This window comes from Thalassophryne amazonica, chromosome 5 (genome assembly GCF_902500255.1).
Source record: "Thalassophryne amazonica chromosome 5, fThaAma1.1, whole genome shotgun sequence".
Lineage (NCBI taxonomy): Eukaryota > Metazoa > Chordata > Actinopteri > Batrachoidiformes > Batrachoididae > Thalassophryne > Thalassophryne amazonica.
In genome coordinates this window covers 9,476,529-9,502,327 of record NC_047107.1, presented here as the reverse complement: position 1 = coordinate 9,502,327, position 25,799 = coordinate 9,476,529, and the positions used below count along the sequence as shown (strand labels likewise).

General features: G+C 43.1%; 1 protein-coding gene across 1 annotated transcript in view; it reads right to left on the bottom strand.

The window, feature by feature from the left end:
* The window catches only part of gcn1 (GCN1 activator of EIF2AK4), a 194,863-nt gene that overhangs the window by 96,186 nt on the left and 72,878 nt on the right, over nt 1-25,799 (bottom strand). Inside the window, 7 exon segments of the mRNA XM_034169713.1 lie at nt 4,505-4,619; nt 4,878-4,999; nt 5,161-5,407; nt 12,451-12,645; nt 16,761-16,926; nt 19,600-19,670; nt 19,761-19,950. Of these exon segments, the coding sequence (XP_034025604.1) occupies nt 4,505-4,619; nt 4,878-4,999; nt 5,161-5,407; nt 12,451-12,645; nt 16,761-16,926; nt 19,600-19,670; nt 19,761-19,950 (1,106 nt within the window).

The following is a 25,799-nucleotide window of genomic DNA, read 5'->3' as shown; positions in this document are numbered from 1 at the left end:
GATTACTCCAATATCAAATATGCTAATACAGACAAAAGAAACTACGGTAAATAGAAATAGTCTTGACCACACAGTACAGTTTATTAAGCAAAAATAAAACCTTCTTTTACATGGCATGCTCTGTTTTACTTCACATTATGAATTAAGAGCACCCACAATATTGTTTTAAACACACCCAGTGTTCACCTGCTAAATTTTCAACAAAAAATGCCAAACAAATTAAGGATAATGAAAACTCAGGCGGTGTGCGGATGAATTTGTAATTAAAAGTGGCTTGCAGAACAATATACAAAACAAACAAAAAAATTCTGCTACTTGTTCAGTAAACATAAAATGATCTTACTTTAGTCTTTCACATAGCATTCGCACCATGTTTAACATATCAGTCCACTGACTTTTAACAGGGGCCAGAAAGCGTGAGCACATTATCCCAATTTTGGCTTCTCTGCACTGGCTCCCTGTACGTTTCAGAATTGATTTTAAGATACTTTTGTTTGTTTTTAAAGCTCTGAATGGACTGGCCCCGCAATATATCATCAACTGCCTCCAGGTTTACACTCCAGCACGAGCTCTGAGGTCCGAGGGCCAGTCCCAGCTCATGGTGCCTAGGACGAGACTTAAAACTCGAGGGGACAGAGCCTTCTCCGTGGTTGGTCCCAGACTCTGGAACACTCTGCCCCTACACGTCCGATCTGCTCCCACTGTGGAGTGTTTTAAGTCCCGTCTTAAGGCCCACTTTTATTCCTTGGCTTTTAACACCGCATGAGTTGTACGGTCCTTGTGTCTTATTTTATTTTTATTTTATTGAAATGTATTGTTTCATCATGGTTTTATTTATTTATGCATTATTTTATCTTATCTATTTTACTGTTATTATTGTTATTATTACTATTTTGCGTGTCTATGTTTTTGCTGTGCAGCACTTTGGAGACTCGAGTCTGTTTAAATGTGCTTTAAAAATAAAGTGGATTGGATTGGATTATTGAACTTTCAAAATAAGAACAAAAGCATAATGATAATGAAAACCATTAAGTAAATACTGTCAGTAAGGAGGCATGGTCGTCATTTTAATTCCAGGCAAGTTAGTGATTTGCGTGCATAGAAGTTCAAGAAACAGGTGGAATATGCCGAAAAGCTGCCCATGTTGGCAAAACCACAAACGGAGGAACAAGGGAGACGATATTTCCTTCTATAAGTAAGTGGTTTTGGTTCTTCTAGTCACTTTGTCTGTGATATTTGGATGATAAACAGCTGTATGTCTCCTGCCGTACCTGTGTTGCCCGATGACACAGACCATTAACTCTTCACTTATGTCCAGTTGATATTTTCCACTGCTAGACCAATGTCTAGTTAAAATACTTGTCGTTAGTGATTAAAATTGTTCGACAAGACTGGGGATTTTTTTTAATTTGCATCTTAAAATAATTAGATTATAATGACCCGCGCTGTGCCGCTCACAGTCACACCCATACATAGAGATGTGTACCCACACCACTGACTTCATGAATGAAACTCGGTTAATAAAGGATAGGTGTAAAAAAAAAATAAAAAAAAAAAATATATATATATCAATCAATCAATTTTTTTATATAGCGCCAAATCACAACAAACAGTTGCCACACGGCGCTTTATATTGTAAGGCAAGGCCATACAATAATTATGTAAAACCCCAACGGTCAAAACGACACCCTGTGAGCAAGCACTTGGCTACAGTGGGAAGGAAAAAACTCCCTTTTAACAGGAAGAAACCTCCAGCAGAACCAGGCTCAGGGAGGAGCAGTCTTCTGCTGGGACTGGTTGGGGCTGAGGGAGAGAACCAGGAAAAAGACATGCTGTGGAGGGGAGCAGAGATCGATCACTAATGATTAAATGCAGAGTGGTGCATACAGAGCAAAAAGAGAAAGAAACAGTGCATCATGGGAACCCCCCAGCAGTCTACGTCTATAGCAGCATAACTAAGGGATGGTTCAGGGTCACCTGATCCAGCCCTAACTATAAGCTTTAGCAAAAAGGAAAGTTTTAAGCCTAATCTTAAAAGTAGAGAGGGTGTCTGTCTCCCTGATCTGAATTGGGAGCTGGTTCCACAGGAGAGGAGCCTGAAAGCTGAAGGCTCTGCCTCCCATTCTACTCTTACAAACCCTAGGAACTACAAGTAAGCCTGCAGTCTGAGAGCGAAGCGCTCTATTGGGGTGATATGGTACTACGAGGTCCCTAAGATAAGATGGGACCTGATTATTCAAAACCTTATAAGTAAGAAGAAGAATTTTAAATTCTATTCTAGAATTAACAGGAAGCCAATGAAGAGAGGCCAATATGGGTGAGATATGCTCTCTCCTGCTAGTCACTGTCAGTACTCTAGCTGCAGCATTTTGAATTAACTGAAGGCTTTTTAGGGAACTTTTAGGACAACCTGATAATAATGAATTACAATAGTCCAGCCTAGAGGAAATAAATGCATGAATTAGTTTTTCAGCATCACTCTGAGACAAGACCTTTCTGATTTTAGAGATATTGCGTAAATGCAAAAAAGCAGTCCTACATATTTGTTTAATATGCGCTTTGAATGACATATCCTGATCAAAAATGACTCCAAGATTTCTCACAGTATTACTAGAGGTCAGGGTAATGCCATCCAGAGTAAGGATCTGGTTAGACACCATGTTTCTAAGATTTGTGGGGCCAAGTACAATAACTTCAGTTTTATCTGAGTTTAAAAGCAGGAAATTAGAGGTCATCCATGTCTTTATGTCTGTAAGACAATCCTGCAGTTTAGCTAATTGGTGCGTGTCCTCTGGCTTCATGGATAGATAAAGCTGGGTATCATCTGCGTAACAATGAAAATTTAAGCAATACCGTCTAATAATACTGCCTAAGGGAAGCATGTATAAAGTGAATAAAATTGGTCCTAGCACAGAACCTTGTGGAACTCCATAATTAACTTTAGTCTGTGAAGAAGATTCCCCATTTACATGAACAAATTGTAATCTATTAGACAAATATGATTCAAACCACCGCAGCGCAGTGCCTTTAATACCTAGGCATAAACCTATATTGTAATGGTTTTAGGAGCCGTGCTGCGTTGAACATAGCAACAGCTGCAGCAGGATGCCTCAGCTCAGCAGCTTGAACAGCGCAGCTCTGTGTAACTTTCAACACTAATATTTGGGAATGTGTGTGTCAGAGTAAGTTTAATACTTTCCTGACATAATTTAATGTAATTTAATTTTACTGGCTCGATATCCAGGTCAAAATGGCATTTTTAACACGTATTTTGCGAGCATTTTTCTGAGTGTGTTCAGTCGCGAATCTCCATTGAAAATGCATTAACTTCCGGGTACTTCATCAATATTTTGTCCGGTTAGGAGACGTCATGCTGTCCACGTTTTCGTTTCAAAGAAAACAAATATATTATATACAGATAATATCATAAAATGTATTAAAATTGTAATCCTGCGAACTAATCCCCATTTTTACTAAATATACCTGTAATCTGAATACGTCTTTTTTCTGTAACTGTAGCGGAATACAGTTACCTTTTTTTGTATCCTAATTACATAACGCCGCTACATGTATTCTGTTACTCCTCAAGCCTGGTTATATTTTCATATTACAGAATACCCAATGATGAGGATCAGTCAGTTTCAGTGACACATGACCATTGCTGTGCATAAGCAACTGCATGGCCCCGTAAGTAAGAGTTAGGTAAGCAGTGAGGACTAGTGTTTAGCCAAAGGATATGGCTACCACCAAATTTGGGATGAACTTGGTGCTTATATCACAAAATGAAAGATTCTTATGAGATATGCATTTACCTGCTGTACTACGTAGACAAACACATTCACACTCGCATACACACCTACGGTCAATGTAGAGTCACCAATTCACTTAAACCTGATTGTCTTTGGAAGTGGGGGAAGCCGAAGCACCTGGAGGAAATGCACATAAACACGGGAGAACATGCAAACTTCACACAGAAAGGACCAGGTGGATAGCAAACCTGAAACCTTCTCATTGTGAGGCAACAGTGCTAACCACTAAGCCACTGTGCCACCCTGAACCCGCTACAGTTTTAACTATAATTAAAATTCAACGCAGATTCATTCATCTTCTATACTTGCGTACTCCAATCAAGGGTCACGGGGGTGGGAGCCTATACCAGCCATCACAGGGTGAGACGTGGAGTACACCCTACTGCAGACAATACAGTTTTTCTTTGTGAAAACTGTCCAAAGTGTTGTCTAAATCAGCACATCTCTCTGCAGTGAAGGTGGGCAGGGCAGCAGAATTTCTGTACTCAATGATCAGAATGTTGGAGTCCTTATATGGCTGAGATAGACAAATTGCTTGAGGTTGGGCTCAATCGTCTCCCTCTTCCCCTCCCCACATGTTAATTAGCTCAGGTGGCCACCTGCACTAATTAACACACTTCATTTACTTCCTGTAAGTTGCCAGAATGTCTCGAGTCAATAATGTTAAAAAAAGGGTGACATTAGGTGCTTCTCACCTGCTTTTGTCCTCCAGGACTCTTCCTCCAAGGCAACCAGCAGGGAGGGAAGGACCAGCTTCACTCCGTGGGCACTCAGGTTCCTCATCACAGCCTTGGCACAGTCATCTGCAGCCTGAGGAACAGTCAGACGTTCTGAGCAACGAGGTCTGACACATCTCACTATATCTTCAAGTGAACCATTTTCTAAGACCTAGAAAGGCAGCTTGTTTGTGGATTTTAAATTCTACACACGTGCTATCAACCAGTTGACAAAAACCTGCTCTGTTATAAAGGGAACACAGTGGATCAGCCTCTGAGAATTTAAACAGTGTGATAAATTTACAGAGTAGCTGAACGCTGGACTCCCACAAACACTGTTATTCAAGCTCACCTCTCTGACGTACTGGTTGCCATCCCCAAAGCAGAGCAGGAGATGAGGCAGCACGTGCACAACATAGGGCTCGAACAGTTTCCCCAGCATGTTACACAGCATCTCAAAGGCAAAGAGCGCTCCTGACAGAGGGAACAAGAACGTCAGAGAACGGTGCTTTCCAGCTCTTCTACACATGCAGGAATTGACAGAACTACACAAACAATTAATATACAGCAACGTGAGAGAAGTGACGGATTTCGTTCCAGAACCACAGTGTACAGCTTGGACCTTGCTCCCTCACCTTCCCTCCTCCTGAAGTTTTTCTTGTCCTGAATGGCATCAGTCAGCGTGGCCATGATGTCCTGCTGTTTGAGTGCCAAGATTCCAAGGCCCTTAACTAAACCGGCCAATCCGTACGCCGCTCCCTTTCTCTCAGCATACTTGTCGCTCTCCAGCAGCAGCTGCAGGAGGTTCCGGACGATTCCTGCAGCATCCTCCTTGATCGCAGGGACCAGCGGCGGTAAACAGCTCGCAACAGACTCCTGAACCTGAATGAGTGTTTAACATTTAATGGTGTTATTTTGAAGTCACAGCTTTAGCAGCACATCCTAACATGATGAAACACACCTGGAGCTTAACGGACAACACGGCCTTTAAAAGTGTATCCAAACATACAGAGACACAATATATACACAAGCACAGACATAGCGAATATTAATTACTTGGGCATAATTTACACTCCTCTCCAGGAACCACCACCTTATCATGGTGAAGAGGTTTGTGTGGCCCTATGAACGTGACGGGGGGGGGGGGGGGCTTGTGCGGGAGGTGGAGCGCTACCAGTTACCCAGCTAACAAAATAAAACTTCCAAAACAGTATATGAACACTTGTCAAATGTTATCAGAATGTTACCTGTAAAGTTCTTGAAACGTTATTATGGAAAGTTTCTTTTTGGTTCCCAGAGCATTTGATAGTAACGTGAGTGGTGCGATGGTGCCCTCTGGTGTTCAGAGAGGCCACCTGCAGATGGGGACTATTGAACTATTTTGAATGTTTTATAAATTGCTGTTTCTTTTTATAATAAACCAGTTTCAATAGGTTCTGCTTTGTAAATGAACCTCCTACTCTGCCTGGTTTGCAAAGGACCTGTGTGCCTAACATCGGAGTTGATTTGACTGGAGAGAATTCTCTGGGTGAAATTCCCAGGGTGGTCTAACATGTTTATTCATGACTAGTACAACCTCAATTCCAATGAAGGTGGGACGTTGTGTAAAATGTAAATAAAAACAGAATACAATGATCTGCAAATCCTCTTCAACCTATATTCAACTGAATACACCACAAAGACAAGATATTTGCGTGCAGTAAGTGTCCAGCGTCCACCTGTGCCAGTATCTGAGCTGTGTGTTTCAGGCAACTGTACTAACTGATCAGAATTTTGGCTCTCTGTTGGGACTGTTTACACAGAGACTGCTACCTGCTGCTTTGGACTTGAACTAACAGTCTTTTTCAAGACTTTTTTACTTTTTTACCTTTTTATTTTTTTTTTTTACTTTTTTACTGTGCTCCAACGCCTAAGGAAGACCTCTAACGGTCGAAACATCGCGACGGAGCACTTTTATCAGCTAACTTTCATTAGCGTTGGCAAGCTAACTAGCTTGCTAACGCTTTCGTTTTTATTTTTTTTATTTTTATTTTATTTTAGCACCGTTGTCGTGCGTTCGCTGTTGTCGTGCGTTGCCTGTGCTGCTTCATGGCCTGTTTGGTGCCTTGATTGGGGCACTCCTTCTGCTGAATCACCTCTGGATTATTTGCACAACATTCACTTTGTGTGTTTTTAGGAATCCGCTAGCTTAGCGCAACTACTAGCTCTTAGCCGATTTAGCATGGCGGCTTCTCCTGTCTCTCCCGTACTTTTCTGCTCTGGGTGTGAAATGTTTAGTTATTCCTCGGCCTCCTTTAGCAGTAATGGTACTTGTAATAAGTGTAGCTTATTCGTAGCTTTGGAGGCCAGGCTGGGCGAATTGGAGGCTCGGCTCCGCACCGTGGAAAATTCTACAGCTAGCCAGGCCCCTGTAGTCGGTGCGGACCAAGGTAGCTTAGCCGCCGTTAGTTCCCCCCTGGCAGATCCCGGGCAGCCGGGAAAGCAGGCTGACTGGGTGACTGTGAGGAGGAAGCGTAGCCCTAAACAGAAGCCCCGTGTACACCGTCAACCCGTTCACATCTCTAACCGTTTTTCCCCACTCGACGATACACTCGCCGAGGATCAAACTCTGGTTATTGGCGACTCTGTTTTGAGAAATGTGAAGTTAGCGACACCAGCAACCATAGTCAATTGTCTTCCGGGGGCCAGAGCAGGCGACATCGAAGGACATTTGAAATTGCTGGCTAAGGCTAAGCGTAAATTTGGTAAGATTGTAATTCACGTCGGCAGTAATGACACTCGGTAACGCCAATCGGAGGTCACTAAAATTAACATTAAATCGGTGTGTAACTTTGCAAAAACAATGTCGGACTCTGTTGTTTTCTCTGGGCCCCTCCCCAATCAGACCGGGAGTGACATGTTTAGCCGCATGTTCTCCTTGAATTGCTGGCTGTCTGAGTGGTGTCCAAAAAATGAGGTGGGCTTCATTGATAATTGGCAAAGCTTCTGGGGAAAACCTGGTCTTGTTAGGAGAGACGGCATCCATCCCACTTTAGAGGGAGCAGCTCTCATTTCTAGAAATCTGGCCAATTTTTTTGGATCCTCCAAACTGTGACTGTCTAGCGTTGGGACCAGGAGGCAGAGCTGTGGTCTTATACACCTCTCTGCAGCTTCTCTCCCCCTGCCATCCCCTCATTAACCCATCCCCATAGAGACGGTGCCTGCTCCCAGACCACCAATAACCAGCAAAAATCTATTTAAGCATAAAAATTCAAAAAGAAAAAATAATATAGCACCTTCAATTGCACCACAGACTAAAACAGTTAAATGTGGTCTATTAAACATTAGGTCTCTCTCTTCTAAGTCCCTGTTGGTAAATGATATAATAATTGATCAACATATTGATTTATTCTGCCTAACAGAAACCTGGTTACAGCAGGATGAATATGTTAGTTTAAAGGAGTCAACACCCCCGAGTCACACTAACTGTCAGAATGCTCGTAGCACGGGCCGGGGTGGAGGATTAGCAGCAATCTTCCATTCCAGCTTATTAATTAATCAAAAATCTAGACAGTGCATTAATTCATTTGAAAGCTTGTCTCTTAGTCTTGTCCATCCAAATTGGAAGTCCCAAAAACCAGTTTTATTTGTTATTATCTATCGTCCACCTGGTCGTTACTGTGAGTTTCTCTGTGAATTTTCAGACCTTTTGTCTGACTTAGTGCTTAGCTCAGATAAGATAATTATAGTGGGCGATTTTAACATCCACACAGATGCTGAGAATGACAGCCTCAACACTGCATTTAATCTATTATTAGACTCTATCGGCTTTGCTCAAAAAGTAAATGAGTCCACCCACCACTTTAATCATATTTTAGATCATGTTCTGACTTATGGTATGGAAATAGAAGACTTAACAGTATTCCCTGAAAACTCCCTTCTGTCTGATCATTTTTTAATAACATTTACATTTACCCTGATGGACTACCCTGCAGTGGGGAATAAGTTTCATTACACTAGAAGTCTTTCAGAAAGCGCTGTAACTAGGTTTAAGGATATGATTCCTTCTTTATGTTCTCTAATGTCATATACCAACACAGAGCAGAGTAGCTACCTAAACTCTGTAAGGGAGTTAGAGTATCTCGTCAATAGTTTTACATCCTCATTGAAGACAACTTTGGATGCTGTATCTCCTCTGAAAAAGAGAGCTTTAAATCAGAAGTGTCTGACTCCGTGGTATAACTCACAAACTCGTAGCTTAAAGCAGATAACCCGTAAGTTGGAGAGGAAATGGCGTCTCACTAATTTAGAAGATCTTCACTTAGCCTGGAAAAAGAGTTTGTTGCTCTATAAAAAAGCCCTCCGTAAAGCTAGGACATCTTTCTACTCATCAGTAATTGAAGAAAATAACAACAACCCCAGGTTTCTTTTCAGCACTGTAGCCAGGCTGACAAAGAGTCAGAGCTCTATTGAGCTGAGTATTCCATTAACTTTAACTAGTAATGACTTCATGACTTTCTTTGCTAACAAAATTTTGACTATTAGAGGAAAAAATTACTCATAACCATCCCAAAGATGTATCGTTATCTTTGGCTGCTTTCAGTGATGCCGGTATTTGGTTAGACTCTTTCTCTCCGATTGTTCTGTCTGAGTTATTTTCATTAGTTACTTCATCTAAACCATCAACATGTTTATTAGACCCCATTCCTGCCAGGCTGCTCAAGGAAGTCCTACCATTATTTAATGCTTCAATCGTAAATATGATCAATCTATCTTTGTTAGTTGGTTATGTACCACAGGCCTTTAAGGTGGCAGTAATTAAACCATTACTTAAAAAGCCATCACTTGACCCAGCTATCTTAGCTAATTATAGGCCAATCTCCAACCTTCCTTTTCTCTCAAAGATTCTTGAGAGGGTAGTTGTAAAACAGCTAACTGATCACCTGCAGAGGAATGGTCTATTTGAAGAGTTTCAGTCAGGTTTTAGAATTCATCATAGTACAGAAACAGCATTAGTGAAGGTTACAAATGATCTTCTTATGGCTTCGGACAGTGGACTTATCTCTGTGCTTGTTCTGTTGGACCTCAGTGCTGCTTTTGATACTGTTGACCATAAAATTTTATTACAGAGATTAGAGCATGTCATAGGTATTAAAGGCACTGTGCTGCGGTGGTTTGAATCATATTTGTCTAATAGATTACAGTTTGTTCATGTAAATGGGGAATCTTCTTCACAGACTAAAGTTAATTATGGAGTTCCACAAGGTTCTGTGCTAGGACCAATTTTATTCACTTTATACATGCTTCCCTTAGGCAGTATTATTAGACGGCATTGCTTAAATTTTCATTGTTACGCAGATGATACCCAGCTTTATTTATCCATGAAGCCAGAGGATACACACCAATTAGCTAAACTGCAGGATTGTCTTACAGACATAAGACATGGATGACCTCTAATTTCCTGCTTTTAAACTCAGATAAAACTGAAGTTATTGTACTTGGCCCCACAAATCTTAGAAGCATGGTGTCTAACCAGATCGTTACTCTGGATGGCATTACCCTGACCTCTAGTAATACTGTGAGAAATCTTGGAGTCATTTTTGATCAGGATATGTCATTCAAAGCGCATATTAAACAAATATGTAGGACTGCCTTTTTGCATTTACGCAATATCTCTAAAATCAGAAAGGTCTTGTCTCAGAGTGATGCTGAAAAACTAATTCATGCATTTATTTCCTCTAGGCTGGACTATTGTAATTCATTATTATCAGGTTGTCCTAAAAGTTCCCTAAAAAGCCTTCAGTTGGTTCAGAATGCTGCAGCTAGAGTACTGACGGGGACTAGCAGGAGAGAGCATATCTCACCCGTGTTGGCCTCTCTTCATTGGCTTCCTGTTAATTCTAGAATAGAATTTAAAATTCTTCTTCTTACTTATAAGGTTTTGAATAATCAGGTCCCATCTTATCTTAGGGACCTCGTAGTACCATATTACCCCATTAGAGCGCTTCGCTGTCAGACTGCGGGCTTACTTGTAGTTCCTAGGGTTTGTAAGAGTAGAATGGGAGGCAGAGCCTTCAGCTTTCAGGCTCCTCTCCTGTGGAACCAGCTCCCAATTCAGATCAGGGAGACAGATACCCTCTCTACTTTTAAGATTAGGCTTAAAACTTTCCTTTTTGCTAAGGCTTATAGTTAGGGCTGGATCGGGTGATCCTGGACCATCCCTTGGTTATGTTGCTTTAGACGTAGACTGTGGGGGGGTTCCCATGATGCACTGTTTCTTTCTCTTTTTGCTCCGTATGCATCACTCTGCATTTAATCATTAGTGATCGATCTCTGCCCCCCTTCTCGGCATGTCTTTTTTCTGGTTCTTTCCCTCAGCCCCAACCAGTCTCAGCAGAAGACTGCCCCTCCCTGAGCCTGGTTCTGCTGGAGGTTTCTTCCTGTTAAAAGGGAGTTTTTCCTTCCCACTGTGGCCAAGTGCTTGCTCATAGGGGGTCGTTTTGACCGTTGGGGTTTTTCATAATTATTGTATGGCCTTGCCTTACAATATGGAGCGCCTTGGGGCAACTGTTTGTTGTGATTTGGTGCTATATAAGAAAAAAGTTGATTGATTGATTGATATTTAATGTTCAAACTGATAAACTTTATTGTTTTTGTGCAAATATCTGCTCATTTTGAAATGGATGCCTGCAACACATTTCAAAAAAGCTGGAACAGTGGTATGCTTACTACTGTGTTACATCACCTCTACCATGCAAAGCAAAAGTCATACATCAACAACATCCAGAAATGCTGCCGCCTTGTCTGGGCCTGAGCTCATTTGAAATGGACAGACACAAAGTGGAAAAATGTGCAGTGGTCTGATGAGTCCACATTTCAAATTGTTTTTAGAAATCATGGACGTTGTGTCCTCTGGACAAAAGAGGAAAAAGACCATCCAGACTATTACCAGCGCAAAGTTCAAAAGTGATGGTATGGAGGTGTGTTAGTGCCCATGGTATGGGCAACTTACACATCTGTCATGGCACCATCAATGCTGAAAGGTACATCCAGGTTTTGGAGCAACACATGCTGCCATCCAAGCAACGTCTTTTTCAGGGACGTCCCTGATTATTTCAGGGACTGGCCTGCCTGCAGTCCAGTCCCGTCACCCATTGAAAATGTGTGAAGCACAAAATATGACTACAGAGACCCCGGACTGAACAACTGAAGTTGTACATTAAGCAAGAATGGGAAAGAATACCACCTACAAAGCTTCAACAATTAGTGTCCTCTGTTCCCAAACGCCTATTGTTTTTAGAAGGTGATGTAACACAGTGGTAAACATACCACTGTCCCAGCTTTTTTGAAACCTGTTGTAGGCATCCATTTCAAAATGAGTAAATATTTGCACAAAAACAATAAAGTTTATCAGTTTGAACATCAGTTATTAAGTTACTCCAACTGGAGTCTAACTTGACTCGGAAGAGAGCCGCGTAGCGTTTGGAGCTGTGCGAAAGGAACGGAGGACAATTTGCATTTCTTGTCCGCAACAAGACAAGAGTCCCAGTTACTGACTTTAATCCACACAAAAGTCACTCACAATTGACATTTTAATGGCTTTGAGAGGGGTTAAGATGCGGACTTGCTGCTTCTGAAAAGCAGTAAAGCAGAAAACAAACGAAGCAGTGGGTCGGAGCACTGCTTCATTGCTTCAAGCAGAGATGCTGCAGAAGAGGTTGATTACAGACCCACTGCAGGGTCTGCAATCAACGTAGAGAAATGATGATTTTCCTGACAAACACCCTCAAAAACAACAGCCACTCTGAAGAACCAACAAGGGAATCATTAAGCAAAAAGGCTGTTGATGTCGGTGGATCAAATAATTTCTTAACAAAAAGAACCGGTTCTCGATACCCAACCCTAATGGGGACGCACACGTGCTCTTACAGCCTTTATTTCCGTACCTGTTGTGAAGGTGTAGAGAGTGCAGTGATGAGCTTGGCCACGATAGGTTTGACTTTTGGATCACTTTTGTCCAGATGTTTGGCCAAGGAGCCCATGAGGATAACCACACTCTGACGGACAGAGTCGTAGCTGGCATCCTGGGGGGCGTTCTTCAGAAACTCCTCAAACACTGGCAGCAGGGAACTCACATTGTCCTGGAACACAAACCAAATGCTGGCTTCTGAAGTCAAATCCTGAGACACTTTACTTTCAGATGGCTTCTTTAGTCCAGAACCAAACTAGAGGTCTAATCGATGCTGATGAGAAATTTGATAAAAAGAAGTTAATCTCCGTACTGAAGAGCCACACGGGGCTGCTCTGTTTATACATGCAAATGACAATATGATATATTAAAAAACTTGCCTTGAGAACACTGGATGGAACCATTTATCTTCATGTGGACTCCTACAACTGTGCTTTAAAGTTTTTAGAAGGTTTCAGAGGAGATGTGCCTTCAAGTCTCAGGGACAGACAGAGTGACTCACTCTTATACACCTCTCCTCCCAAAAACAAAAAAATACATTATTTAAAAATCCAACTGTAAACACGTACTGTAGGACATTCAAATGAATAACCTTCACCTTTTCTTCTAATACTAAAGCTTTTCTTTTCTGAGATGTATAAGTTTTGCCAATAGGTGTCATTTTTCTTTGTTTTTTGTTTACTGGAGTAATCTCACAAGCTCACGTTCATGGAAGAATTTTGACGCAGCTTCTGTGGAAAAACCCAGATGGGGATTTCCGGAGTTTTCCGCTGTTTTCCAGAGTATACATCTCTATTTTTTAAACACTTGTCTGGTCCTGCAACTTATATTTCATTATCAACTATGACCACAAGATGGCACTGTCTACATGCTTGACAAGCTGTTCATGTGTTCTGAGGCAAATGAGGGACTGTTATGTACACTCTGGGACAGAAGGTGGCAGCAATGCACCATTAAGCTGGATGCCAACCACCGTAAAACAAGATGATGTGAATGAGAACGCTGTGCTGGCTTAGAGAATGAGTGAAATTAAAAGTGACCTCTTGTTAAAAAAAAAAAAAAAGTACAATAGTGTAATTCTAAGTGTTAAAACTATTTTTGCAGTTATTTTCAAAATTCGTATTTTCTATTAATAATTATCGTGCTAACCAAATTAGCTAAAAATAAATTGCTGCTGGAGGCGGTGTACTCAAACCGGAAGTGTGACGTAAGCGTGTGGGACAAGCCATAAGCTCGGCACCTCTTTCACGGATGCCGAACAGATTCATTTAACATTTGTTAGATTTGTTTTTTTTTGGCTGTGTCTACAAGAGAGTGAGTCAGACTCTATTTTTAGACCCAGACGCTGTTTGTGACAGTCACGCTGATCGTACCTGAACTTTGTGAAAAATTTGTCAGTCCATCTTATCGACATTCTCTCCCTCTCTTGAACATAGAATTCAATATGGATACATTAAAGTGGAAGCTTGGTCCCCATACGCATATGTCATAACATTTCTGACTAATCAAATGCGTTCTTTATCATTTTTTATTTTATTGATTTTTTTTTAATTATAAAAAAACTCATGAGTGGGAAATACATATTTTTTGCATGTTTTAGCAGATAAAATAGGAATTTTTTTAAGCTAACCCCTCTTTAATTAATCATACTCTCAAACTGAAAGAAAACAGTCTTGAATAATTAGAGGGAATGTACTTGAAATTACTCTATACTCTACTTGGATGGGAATTTGTGGGACGGTCAGTACAGCAAAGAGGATGACAGCTGGGCTAAGGTAACACAAACTATAACGCTTGTAAAATGTATAGGAGATTTAAAATGTAGTGGTGACAAAAAGCAGTTTACTCTCAATTTTTCAATAACAATTAGCTTACAAGCTTCTGCTGGCTGACGTGGTATTTGTGTTGTAAATAAATAATGCACCATTTACATTTGTTTTGCTTCTTGTTGCATGAAGAAACAGCACAATTATTTCAAAAATAAATGTGATTTACATACCGATGTGGCATATCTACTTTTTTCTCTCTCTCTTCATGATGCATTTTTGAACAGATGCAGCTAATCTTCCAGAACAGGGTAATCTCTGGCTTTAATTTCTTCATTCACCGTCTCTTTTGCTTTAACTGCCGAGAAAGAACTTCACCAAGCAGAGAACTTAAGTTTTTTATTTGGCTAGCTAGCAAGTTCTTTGTGTTTTTTGGCTGCTGTTTTTTTTTTTTTTTTTTTTACAGTATTTTGTTGTGTTGTCATTCTGCTGCGACACACTCCTGCCCAGTTGTTGGCGGTAATGCACCAAAAGGTTTGCTAAATTCCATTATGTTTCATAAGATAAGACTTTATTGACCTCACAGTGGAGAAATTCACATGTTACGTCAGCTCTTAAAAAACACACAAGATGAGTGCGAGTAGAGGAAAATGTGCATCAAACAGCGTGTGCAAAGATAAGCAATAATAAAAATACTTGTAACAATACAATAAAATAAGAAAATGAGGTAGAAATAGTATTATATATATATATATATATATATATATATATATATATATATATATATATATATATATATATATATATATATATATATATATATATATATATATATATATATATAAATACACACACACACACACACACACACGCATATATGTAAGTATATATGCATATATAAACATGACTGGAATTTAAAAATAGGAGCATCTTATTTCCAAGATGTGAAGTGGAATTTAGATGTGATAAGGTGACACTAGTGCTGGGATTTGTAAATAAGTTGTTATTGCACGATTTGTGGACATATTAATATTGCACATGGCGTCATGACCCATAAGGATTACATTTACAAGAAAAAGAAGACACTGACATCACGGCAATTTAGCCAATGTTAGATTTGTGTTATTCATCAACGATAACCTCTGCAGTGACATGATCTGCTTGCTGTCATACACTGATAATAACAACATTTCTTGGACTCTAGGATAACTGCAGTGGACACCAACGATAGTTAGCATTGTTTCAAACGGTGTTTTGAAAATACACAAGGCAGCCTGTGGTTAAAGTGTATTATGAAAGTTTGGTGGGCTGCCAGACTTCATGCTGTGCATGTGAAACTCTGGAAGTTAATTGCTATTATATTTTGTAAACATCAGTAGGAAAGGAAGGGCATACACAACACTGGGGTTCCCTCTCACTGCACCATGCCTGGTGTTACATCACGCTGTACATGACAGGATATAATTATGGTACACTGTGTCAAGAATTAACCCTCTAGAGTCCAGGTTCTAATTGGACGTTTTTGACTACTTTTAATTTTACCTTCATAATTTACCTTAAAAAGCTGTTTACTTTGCCTTGTTTGGTGTCACTTGGTCAGCTTAATCTCACCTGTGTGATGTTAGTTTTTCTTCCATTCTGACATATTGTATTAACACAATGACCCATATTAACAAACCATTTTTATAACTTAGAATGGAAATGTAAATTTCAAAACATACAGTATGTACAAATATAGCAACAGCAAATATAGCTTGTGTTCGACATGTAATGTAAGACATTGGAATGACCTGACTGTCATTCCTGCTGCTGTCCACCTGAAGGCCGCGTTTGTCTTTAGTGGCTTTTTTCCTCATCAAGCCCATGTGGGGTCGATGATCAATCCACGTGGGATCAGTGGTTTTCAATGGGTTCATTTGAAGGCTGGCTCCCAAAATAGGTCCCCAGTAAGTGACCTGAATTTTTCATTTTGCCAGAGCACTCCAAGTTTTTTGTGTGGCCACATAGTGCTTTAAGCTGAAAATATCTGAATGTTTCAGAAAGGTACCATGTTATTACTGCAGCACCATTTCAGGCAACCAGTTAGGAGAATGCAAAAGAACTTTTTTGCAGGTTCCCTTGACAGTCAGCTGATATGTCACACACACTCCTGCAGCTGTCTGCATCACAGCTTTAAACAGAAGGCGTAACAATCTGACATCTATCCCACAGATTCTGACTCCAATCTACGTTCATTTGGAGATCACGCCTCCAAATATATTTTTGCTCTACAGATGTTCATGAAACACTCTCCGATCATGTGGTCCATTAGTGCTGTTAAAAGTCAGTTCACACAATCTGTTAAAACTCCTCATGAATCACGTTCATACCAGGCATCTGTGCTGTTAAATGCAAAGTGTTTCATGTTGATTACTATAAATAAATAACATTTTTCCTCAGTGTCATTAACATGTTAATTTATAAAAATGTTATCTTATCTGACAAAAAAAAAAAAAAGGGGGGGGGGTGTAACCAACAATACCTTTCCGTGTGCATTGAGAGTCGAAAGGGCAGCATCTAACATGCAGCGCCGCACCTCAGCGTGACGATCGTTCAAAGCATCAGGAACAAAGAAGAGGAAGAGAGGTGTAACCTGAGATTCATCCAAATACTGCGCCAACTTGTTCAGAGCCAAAGCTACACCACATCTAAGACAGGAGGAAAAACAAACTGTGACAGAATCCTTTGTGGACCACTGAAAGAGATTAAACGCACAACACAAAACATGCAGTAGTTTTTCAATCAACCAGATTCAGATGGGGATCAGTCTCCATGATAAGTGGTAACAAAAGTCATTAACATAAACAATCAAGACTTTGAGAAGTTCATGTCAAGTTCATGTCCATGTGTCTACAAGTGAGTAGACACATGGACATGAAATAAGAACTGCTAAGGACTGCTGCATACCATCATGCACCACGGTAAAGTATAACAACGACAAACCCTGGTTTAGCCCTAAACTCAGACAGATGAGGCTGCAGAAGGAGGAGGCTTTCAGGAGTGTGGACAAGGTCAGGTTTAAAGAGTCAAAGTACAGGTATGGGAAGGCGGTTAGGGAGGCTAAATGGCTGTACGTCAACACCAGTTCTTAACCAATAACTCTATATCAATAACTTCTGTCTGTAAGGGAGTCAGATAGATCACAAACTACAAACCAAACCCTCGTCTGCCCAACCAGCTGAACAAGTTCTGCTGCAGATCTGAAAGACAATGGGGCAGTCCTATTACCATTCCCCATGACGATCGACAGCACAAAGTAGAGAAGCTTGAATCTTCGACTGGACTGGGTTGCTTGACGCGAGGATGTTTTGCTTCAAATCGCAGAAGCTTCCTCAGCTAAAATTCTTGCTCTGGTACTCTGACTTCTGTCTTGACTCTTGTAGAGAAGTCCTCTCGTCAAGCAACCCAGTCCAGTCGAAGATTCAAACTTCTCTAGTATGGAAACCACCTGGACAACTGAGAGCCTACATAGAAACTTCAGCGCAAACCCATCAGCATCTCCTCCCCCACCCTAACTGGGGTCTGCTCCCCTACATAACTGCTCACAGCAAAGACCCCCACCTCCTCCCCCACCACGCCTCTCTCCATTCATGAGAGACATGTCAACAGGCTCCTCAAGAGACAGGACCCATGCAAAGAAACTGGACCTGACTCTGTCTCCCCATCCATGCTGAAGAACTGGGCATACCAACTGTCTCCGGCGTCCACAGATATTTTCAACACCTCACTGGAGACATGTCAGGTGCCAGCATGCTTCAAGACCTCCACCATCCTCATCCCCAAAAAAACAAAGAACTACAGGACATAATGACTACAGACCTGTCACCCTGACCTCTGTGGTGATGAAGACCTTCGAGCGCCTTCTCCTCACACATCTCAAAACCATCTCTGACCCACACCTGGTTCCCCTGAAGTTCCCATAGAGTCAACAGGTCAGTAGACGATGCTGTCAACATGGCCCTCCACTTCATCCTCCAGCATCTTACGCCAGGATTTTGTTTGTGGACTTCAGCTCTGCTCTGCTTTCAATACGATCATCCCGGCCCTGCTGCAGGACAAGCTCTCTTAGCTTGGTGTGCCTGACACCACCTGTAGGTAGATCACTGACTTCCTGTGTAACAGGAAGCAGCATGTGAAGCTGGGAGGGCATGTCTCTGACACATGGTCCATCAGTACTGTATCCCCCCAAGGCAGTATTCTTTCTCCTCTACTCTTCTCTCTGTACACCAACAGCTGCACCTCCAGTCAACAGTCTGTAAAGCTTCTGAAGTTCGCAGACGATACGATCCTCATCGGACACATCTCTGATGGGGACGAGTCTGCCTACAGACGGGAGTTCGATAACCTGGTGTTCTGGTGCAGACAATACAACCTGGGGCTCAACGCCCTAAAGACAGTGTAGATGGTTGTTGACTTCAGAAAGAACCCAGTCCTGGCCACCCCCATCACCCTTTTGTGACTCCCTCGGCACCATTGTGGAGTCCTGGGGATCATCATCACCCAGAACCTGAAGTAGGAGCTGAATGTCAGCTCTCTCATCAAGAGAGCACAGCAGAGGATGTACTTTCTGTGGCAGCTGAGGAAGTTCAACCTGCCAAAAACAATGAAGGTGAACTTCTACACTGCCATCACTGAGTCCATCATCTCTTCTTCTACCGTCTGGTACGCTGCCACCACTGCTAAGGACAGGAGCAGACTTCAGCATATCATCCATAAAGCAGACAAGATGATCAACTGCAGTCTACCATCCCTACAGGACCCTGAGGTAAGCAAGCAAGAGTGTGAATGATCCCTCCCACCCAGGACACAAACTTTTTTCACACTCCCCTATGGCAGAAATCTGAGGTCCATCAGACACAAAAACAGCTTCTTTCCATCCGTAGCTGGACTCATAAATGCCAGAGACCTTACTCTGCCTCCCTCCCCCACTACGATAAAGCACAGATTGGTTATCCCTTCACTGAAGGTACTGTACATCTGTACTTACCTGTTTTTGCATGGTCCCATTACACTACGTTCTTAATGTTTATGTACCAATAACACCAGATCAAATTCCTTGTATGTGTGAACTTACTTGTCAATAAATTTGATTGTGGTTGTTTTTTTGGTGGGGGGCATTTTTATCTAAATTTCTAAGCAACTGATTTTAACACCAATAGAATAGGTTTTCTGAAAATATAAATACAAAAAAAAAAAAAAAAATATATATATATATATATATATATATATATATATATATATATATATATATACACACACACCTTATAGAAAACTTTAGAAAGGTATTCATAAATGCACACACCCTTCTGTTGGTCACGTACCTGGCCTCCCATTGGTCAGGTGGCGCTTCAGAGATAACTCTGCCGAGGGCATCAAGCACAGGAGGCGATCTCTGCAACAACAACATTGAAATGACGCTTTATTTATTTATTTATTCTCTAATAAGAAGCAAAGTAGTGTTTTGCCCAAGATGCGGTCTCACATAGAGTTTGTGCTGGTAGATCTCAGTGAGTTGACTGAGCACCGCAGCAGATTGGTCTCTGTACTGGGACACTGCACTGGCCAAAGCTTCAGCTGCTGCAGATCGCACCACCTCCTCATGGTGCGTGACATCTTCGATCAGCAGTGAACATAGCTCAGGGACCAACTCCAGACCCAGAGATTCCCACAGCCTGAAGATGACGCAGAAGTAAAAAAACATTTCCGTTGACTGAAATACCCCAGCAGATTTAAATGCTGCTCAACACTCCCTCTTTAAATGGCAGCCTCCCGTTTCTATTGCCTACTGTTACTTATGGACTCAGACTTGGTAAGCCTTGTTCAAATCAAAGGGGTACCTAAATATTTATTCTGTAGAGTTTCACACACAATGCTTCATCTTGTCTCTGATTGGCTCTTATGAGATGTGTCAAACAGAAACGCGGAACACACTTATTTTGATTCTGTGAATGTCACAGTGAAGTTTTTCCATCACGTTTCACAGTCGAGTTCTCACATACAACGGAGATCCTCGAAAAAAGGCGGTCCCCACAACATTAGGATGACAAGTTTAAATCATACTGGACTACCAATAACAAGCTGTCTGAAAGTGTCATAAAAGGAGACGGGCATGCATTCTGCTAGCTCATCTACCATCTTAAAAAAAAAACCAAAAAAACAATAAAATAAATAAATCACTGACACAAAATGATGGAAAAGGTACTTAATAACAAATGTCTAAGTAATCTGTCATGTCATTTATGTCCTCTATAAATAGACGTAGACCCAGAATGCTTCCCTGTGGATATCCCAATCCTACATTTTATGATTCCAGGTTTGGACTGGACACCATTTTCCACCTAAATCCTAATGCATCTATCTATCTTAATATGTTGTTGTCAAATGAATAGAGTCTAATGATTATGTAACAATTGTACCATTATTTATTTCACTATAAATATCATTAAGTATGGAGTAGTTATGCTGGCATTTCCTTAAAATGACTGTCACAAACTACTTTTTCCACCCATTTCATTTTATGTTCATTTTTGTTGATCTTAGGGGAGGTGATGGTCTAGTGGTTAAGGTGTTGGGCTTGAGACCAGAAGATCCTTGGTTCAAATCCCAGCCTGACTAGAAAATCACTAAGGGCCCTTGGGCAAGGTCTTTAATCCCCTAGTTGCTCCTGTTGTGTAGTGAGCGCCTTGTATGGCAGCACCCTCAAATCAGGGTGAATGTGAGGAATTATTTGTAAAGTGCTTTGAGCGTCTGATGCAGATGGAAAAGTGTTATATAACTGCAGTCCATTTATTTTACCATTTGTTCATGTGGTTTTATGATGCTGCAGTACATCGGGGAAGTACTCACAGCACATCACTTTTTCAAGTTATGCCTTATTCCAAAACAGATGAAATTAATTTTTCCCCCCTCAAAATTATTAACAACTTGGTAAAAATATATATTATTTTTGGGGGGTATTTTTGCAAATTTATATATATAAAAAAAATATTGATTTACTTTTTTTTAATAATAATAATAATAATCACGTGGGCCCGGCCGGGCTCAGCCCGAAAGAGCGACGTGGGCCCGACCTCCTGTGGGTTCACCACCTGCAGAGGGGGCCATGGGGGTCGGGTGCAGAGAGGACTGGGTGGGGGTCGAGGGCGGGTGGCCTGGCGGCCCGGTCCATGCTCACAGCCCCTGACTGTTGGGACGTGGAATATCACCTCCCTAGGGGGGAAGGAGCCTGAGCTTGTGCGGGAGGTTGAGAGATACCGACTAGAGATAGTCAGCCTCACCTCCACGCACAGCTTGGGCTCTGGTACCCAACTCCTGGAGAGGAGCTGGACGCTTCATTTTTCTGGCACTGCCCACGGGGAGAGGCGGAGAGCTGGGGTCGCACTGCTTATTGCTCCCCAGCTCAGTCGCCATGTGCTGGAGTTCACTCCGGTGAACAAGAGGGTCGCGTCCCTACGCCTTCGGGTCACCGTTGTCTCGGCCTACGGGCTGAGCAGTAGTGCAGAGTACCCAACCTTCCTGCAGTCCCTGGAAGGGGTACTAGATAGCGCTCCGACTGGGGTCTCCATTGTTCTCCGGCGACAGTGAGACCTGGAGGGGGGTGATCGGGAAGCACAGCCTCCCCGATCTGAACCCGAGTGGTGTTCAGTTGTTGGACTTCTGTGCTAGTCACAGTTTGGCCATCACAAACACCATGTTCAAGCACAAGGGTGTCCATAAGTGCACGTGGCACCAGGACACCCTAAGCCGGAGGTCGATGATCGACTTTGTAGTCTTATCATCTGACCTTCAGCCACGTGTCTTGGACACTCGAGTAAAGAGAGGGGCAGAGCTGTCGACCTATCACCACCTGGTGGTGAGTTGGATCCGCTGGGAGGGGAGGAAGCCGGTCAGACCTAGCAGGCCCAAACGTATCATGAGGATCTGCTGGGAACGACTGGCGGAACCCTCTGTCAGTGAGGTCTTCAACTCCCACCTCCGGGAGAGCTTCTCCCAGATCCCGGGGGAGGTTGGAGACATGGAGTCCGAGTGGACCATGTTCTCCAACCCCATTGTCGATGCGGCCGCTCGTAGCTGTGGTCGCAAGGTCTCTGGTGCCTGTAGCAGCGGCAATCCCCGAACCCGGTGGTGGACACTGGAAGTAAGGGATGCCGTCAAGCTGAAGAAGGAGTCCTACTTATCTTTGCTGGTAGGTGGGACCCCAGAGTCAGCTGACAGGTACCGGCAGGCCAAGCGTGCCGCAGCCCGTGCAGTCGCAGAGGCAAAATCTCGGGTCTGGGAGGAGTTTGGAGAGGCTATGGAGGAGGACTATCGGTCGGCCTCAAAGAGATTCTGGCAAACCGTCCGACGCCTCAGGAGGCGGAAGCAGCTCTCCACCAGCACTGTTTACGGTGCGGGTGGGGAGCTGTTGACCCTGACTGGGGATGTTGTCGGGCGGTGGAAGGGGTACTTCGAGGATCTCCTCAATCCCATCGTCACGTCTTCCGAAGAGGAAGCAGAGACTGGGGACTCAGAGGCAGACTCATCCATTACCCAGGCCGAAGTCACCGAGGTGGTCAGAAAGCTCCTCGGTGGCAAGGCTCCTGGGGTGGATGAAATCCGTCCTGAGTACCTTAAGTCTCCGGATGTTGTGGGACAGTCTTGGCTGACACGCGTCTGCAACATCGTGTGACGATCGGGGACAGTGCCTCTTGATTGGCAAACCGGGGTGGTGGTCCCTCTGTTTAAGAAGAGGGACCGGAGGGTGTGTTCCAACTATAGGGGGATCACACTCCTCAGCCTCCCCGGTAAGGTCTATTCCAGAGTACTGGAGAGGAGAATTCGACCGATGGTCGAACCTCGGATTCAGAAGGAGCAGTGTGGTTTTCGTCCTGGTCGCGGCACACTGGACCAGCTCTATACGCTCCATTGGGTGCTCGAGGGTTCATGGGAGTTCGCCCAACCAGTCTACATGTGTTTTGTGGATCTGGAGAAGGCGTTCGACCGTGTCCCTCGGGGCACCTTGTGGGGAGTGCTCCGGGAGTACGGGGTCCTTTGCTAAGGGCTATCTGGTCCCTGTACGACCGCAGCAGGAGCTTGGTTCGCATTGCCGGTAGTAAGTCAAACCTGTTTCCAGTGCACATTGGCCTCCGCCAGGGCTGCCCTTTGTCACCGGTTCTGTTCATTATTTTTATGGACAGAATTTCTAGGCACAGCCAGGGTGTAGAGGGGGTCTGGTTTGGGAACCACAGAATCTCATCTCTGCTGTTTGCGGACGATGTGGTTCTGTTGGCTTCGTCAAATCAGGACCTTCAGTGTGCACTGGGGCGGTTTCCAGCCGAGTGTGAAGCGTCTGAGATGAAAATCAGCACCTCCAAATCCGAGGCCATGGTTTTCGACCAGAAAAAGGTTCCTTTGCCCTCTTCAGGTCGGTGGAGTGTCCTTGCCTCAAGTGGAGGAGTTTAAGTATCTCGGGGTCTTGTTCACGAGTGAGGGACAGATGGAGCGTGAGATTGATAGACGGATCGGTGCAGCATCTGCAGTGATGCGGTCGCTGTATCGGACCGTCGTGGTGAAGAGAGAGCTGAGTAGGGGGGCAAAGCTCTCGATTTACCGATCGATCTACGTTCCGATCCTCACCTATGGTCATGAGATTTGGCTCATGACCAAAAGAACGAGATCGCGAGTACAAGCGGCCGAGATGAGTTTCCTCCGCAGGGTGGCTGGGCGCTCCCTTAGAGATAGGGTGAGGAGCTTGGTCACTCGGGAGGAGCGCGGAGTCAAGCCACTGCTCCTCCACGTGGAAAGGAGTCAGCTGAGGTGGCTCAGGCATCTTTTCCGGATGCCCCATGGACGCCTCGCTGGAGAGGTGTTCCGGGCACGTCCCATTGGGAGGAGACCCCGGGGAAGACCCAGGACACGCTGGAGGGACTACATCTCTCAACTGGCTTGGGAACGCCTTGGGGTTCCCCCGGAGGAGCTGGGGGAGGTGTGTGTGGATCGGGAGGTCTGGGCGGCTTTGCTTGAGCTGCTGCCCCCGCAACCCGACTCCAGATAAAGCGGAAGAAGATGGATAATAATAATCACATGTACATAAGTATTCACAGTCTTTGCCATGAAACTCAAAATTGAGCTCAGGTGCATCCTGTTTCCACTGATCATCCTTGAGATGTTTCCAAAGCTTAATCGGAGTCCCCTGCAGTAAATTCTGTTGATTGGACATGATTTGGAAAGACACACACCTGTCTACATATAAGGTCCCACAGTTGACAGTACATGTCAGAGCACAAACCAAACATGAAGTTAAAGGATGTTGAAAACATCCTGAAGAAACACTGGCACATTGTGAATACAGATCCACAAATGAAAAAAAATTTGTAATTAAGCTCCGCAGTTGGTCTATAAATGGCCGCCTAACTTGAGACAAATGCCTGTCCACTCAGAACTGGTCCCAACAAAAAAAGACTAGTTTCCTGGATCCTCCACCGGGCAACGCCAACTGTGGCTCTTGCATACAGTGCAATTTTACTTACAATTGCAAGACCTACACACACCCAATGTCAGAATGAAAGACATTCATAATTAAAGGGACAATTACATGTTCAACAAAGAATGTCATATGTCACATGGGCCGATAACTGGTTTCACAGTATACCACGATATTAAAAAGCCACGGTATCAAAACCACTAAAAATTTTCCATTATACCGTCCCCACAGTATGACCGGGTTATGAGAATTCTTGACACGCAGAGCGGAGGCGGCTGCTGCCACCCTTCCCCCGGCACGCACCTCTGTCTCTGTTTACAAACTGGCAGCTAACGTTAGCTAGCTCTGTATCATGGCTGAAGGAGGTAAAGCCTGCACTGAACTTTTCCCTGAGTCTAAAAGGACCAATCAGGATTACATGGACGGAGTAAACTTTATCCCATCTTTGAAACCACTGAGATGTACAAGCAGTGGACTCGAGCCATGCTTGTGTTCAACCAAATTTCTCCCACAAACATGTAAAGTAGGACAAATACATCTATTCCAAACACTTTGTTGGTGAAGCTGGGCCAAGTATTGAGCATCCGGAGTTCCAGACCTTATTCCAGCCACGTTTCTCCCTAAGCAAGTAAGTCATGTTTCCCACGGGGCAGATGCTACATGTCTAAAAGAGTGACTGTTATTTTGGTATTTTCTCTAAAGCTATCAGTGTTACAGTGCTTGTATTGGTAGACATCACATCAATTAGTGCGCCTGAATCATGCGCGCTTCATATGCAAATAGCCATAATGTTGTTAAAGCACATTTTAAAGCTATACATAATACCGTGAAACCGCGGTATTTTTGCCCACGGTTAACATACCGTCCAAATCTCATACCGACCCATGCCTAGTCATATATCTCTTAAAATGCAGCTGTGGACTTGGTTATGTAGGTAAAACATCAAGAGCATTAAAAACTCGAACAGCAAAGCACACATGTAGTATTCGGAAAGAGGACTTAAGAAATCCTGTTGCTGCTCATTTTAAGGAAGCACAGCACCCAGTCTCCTGTCTAAAA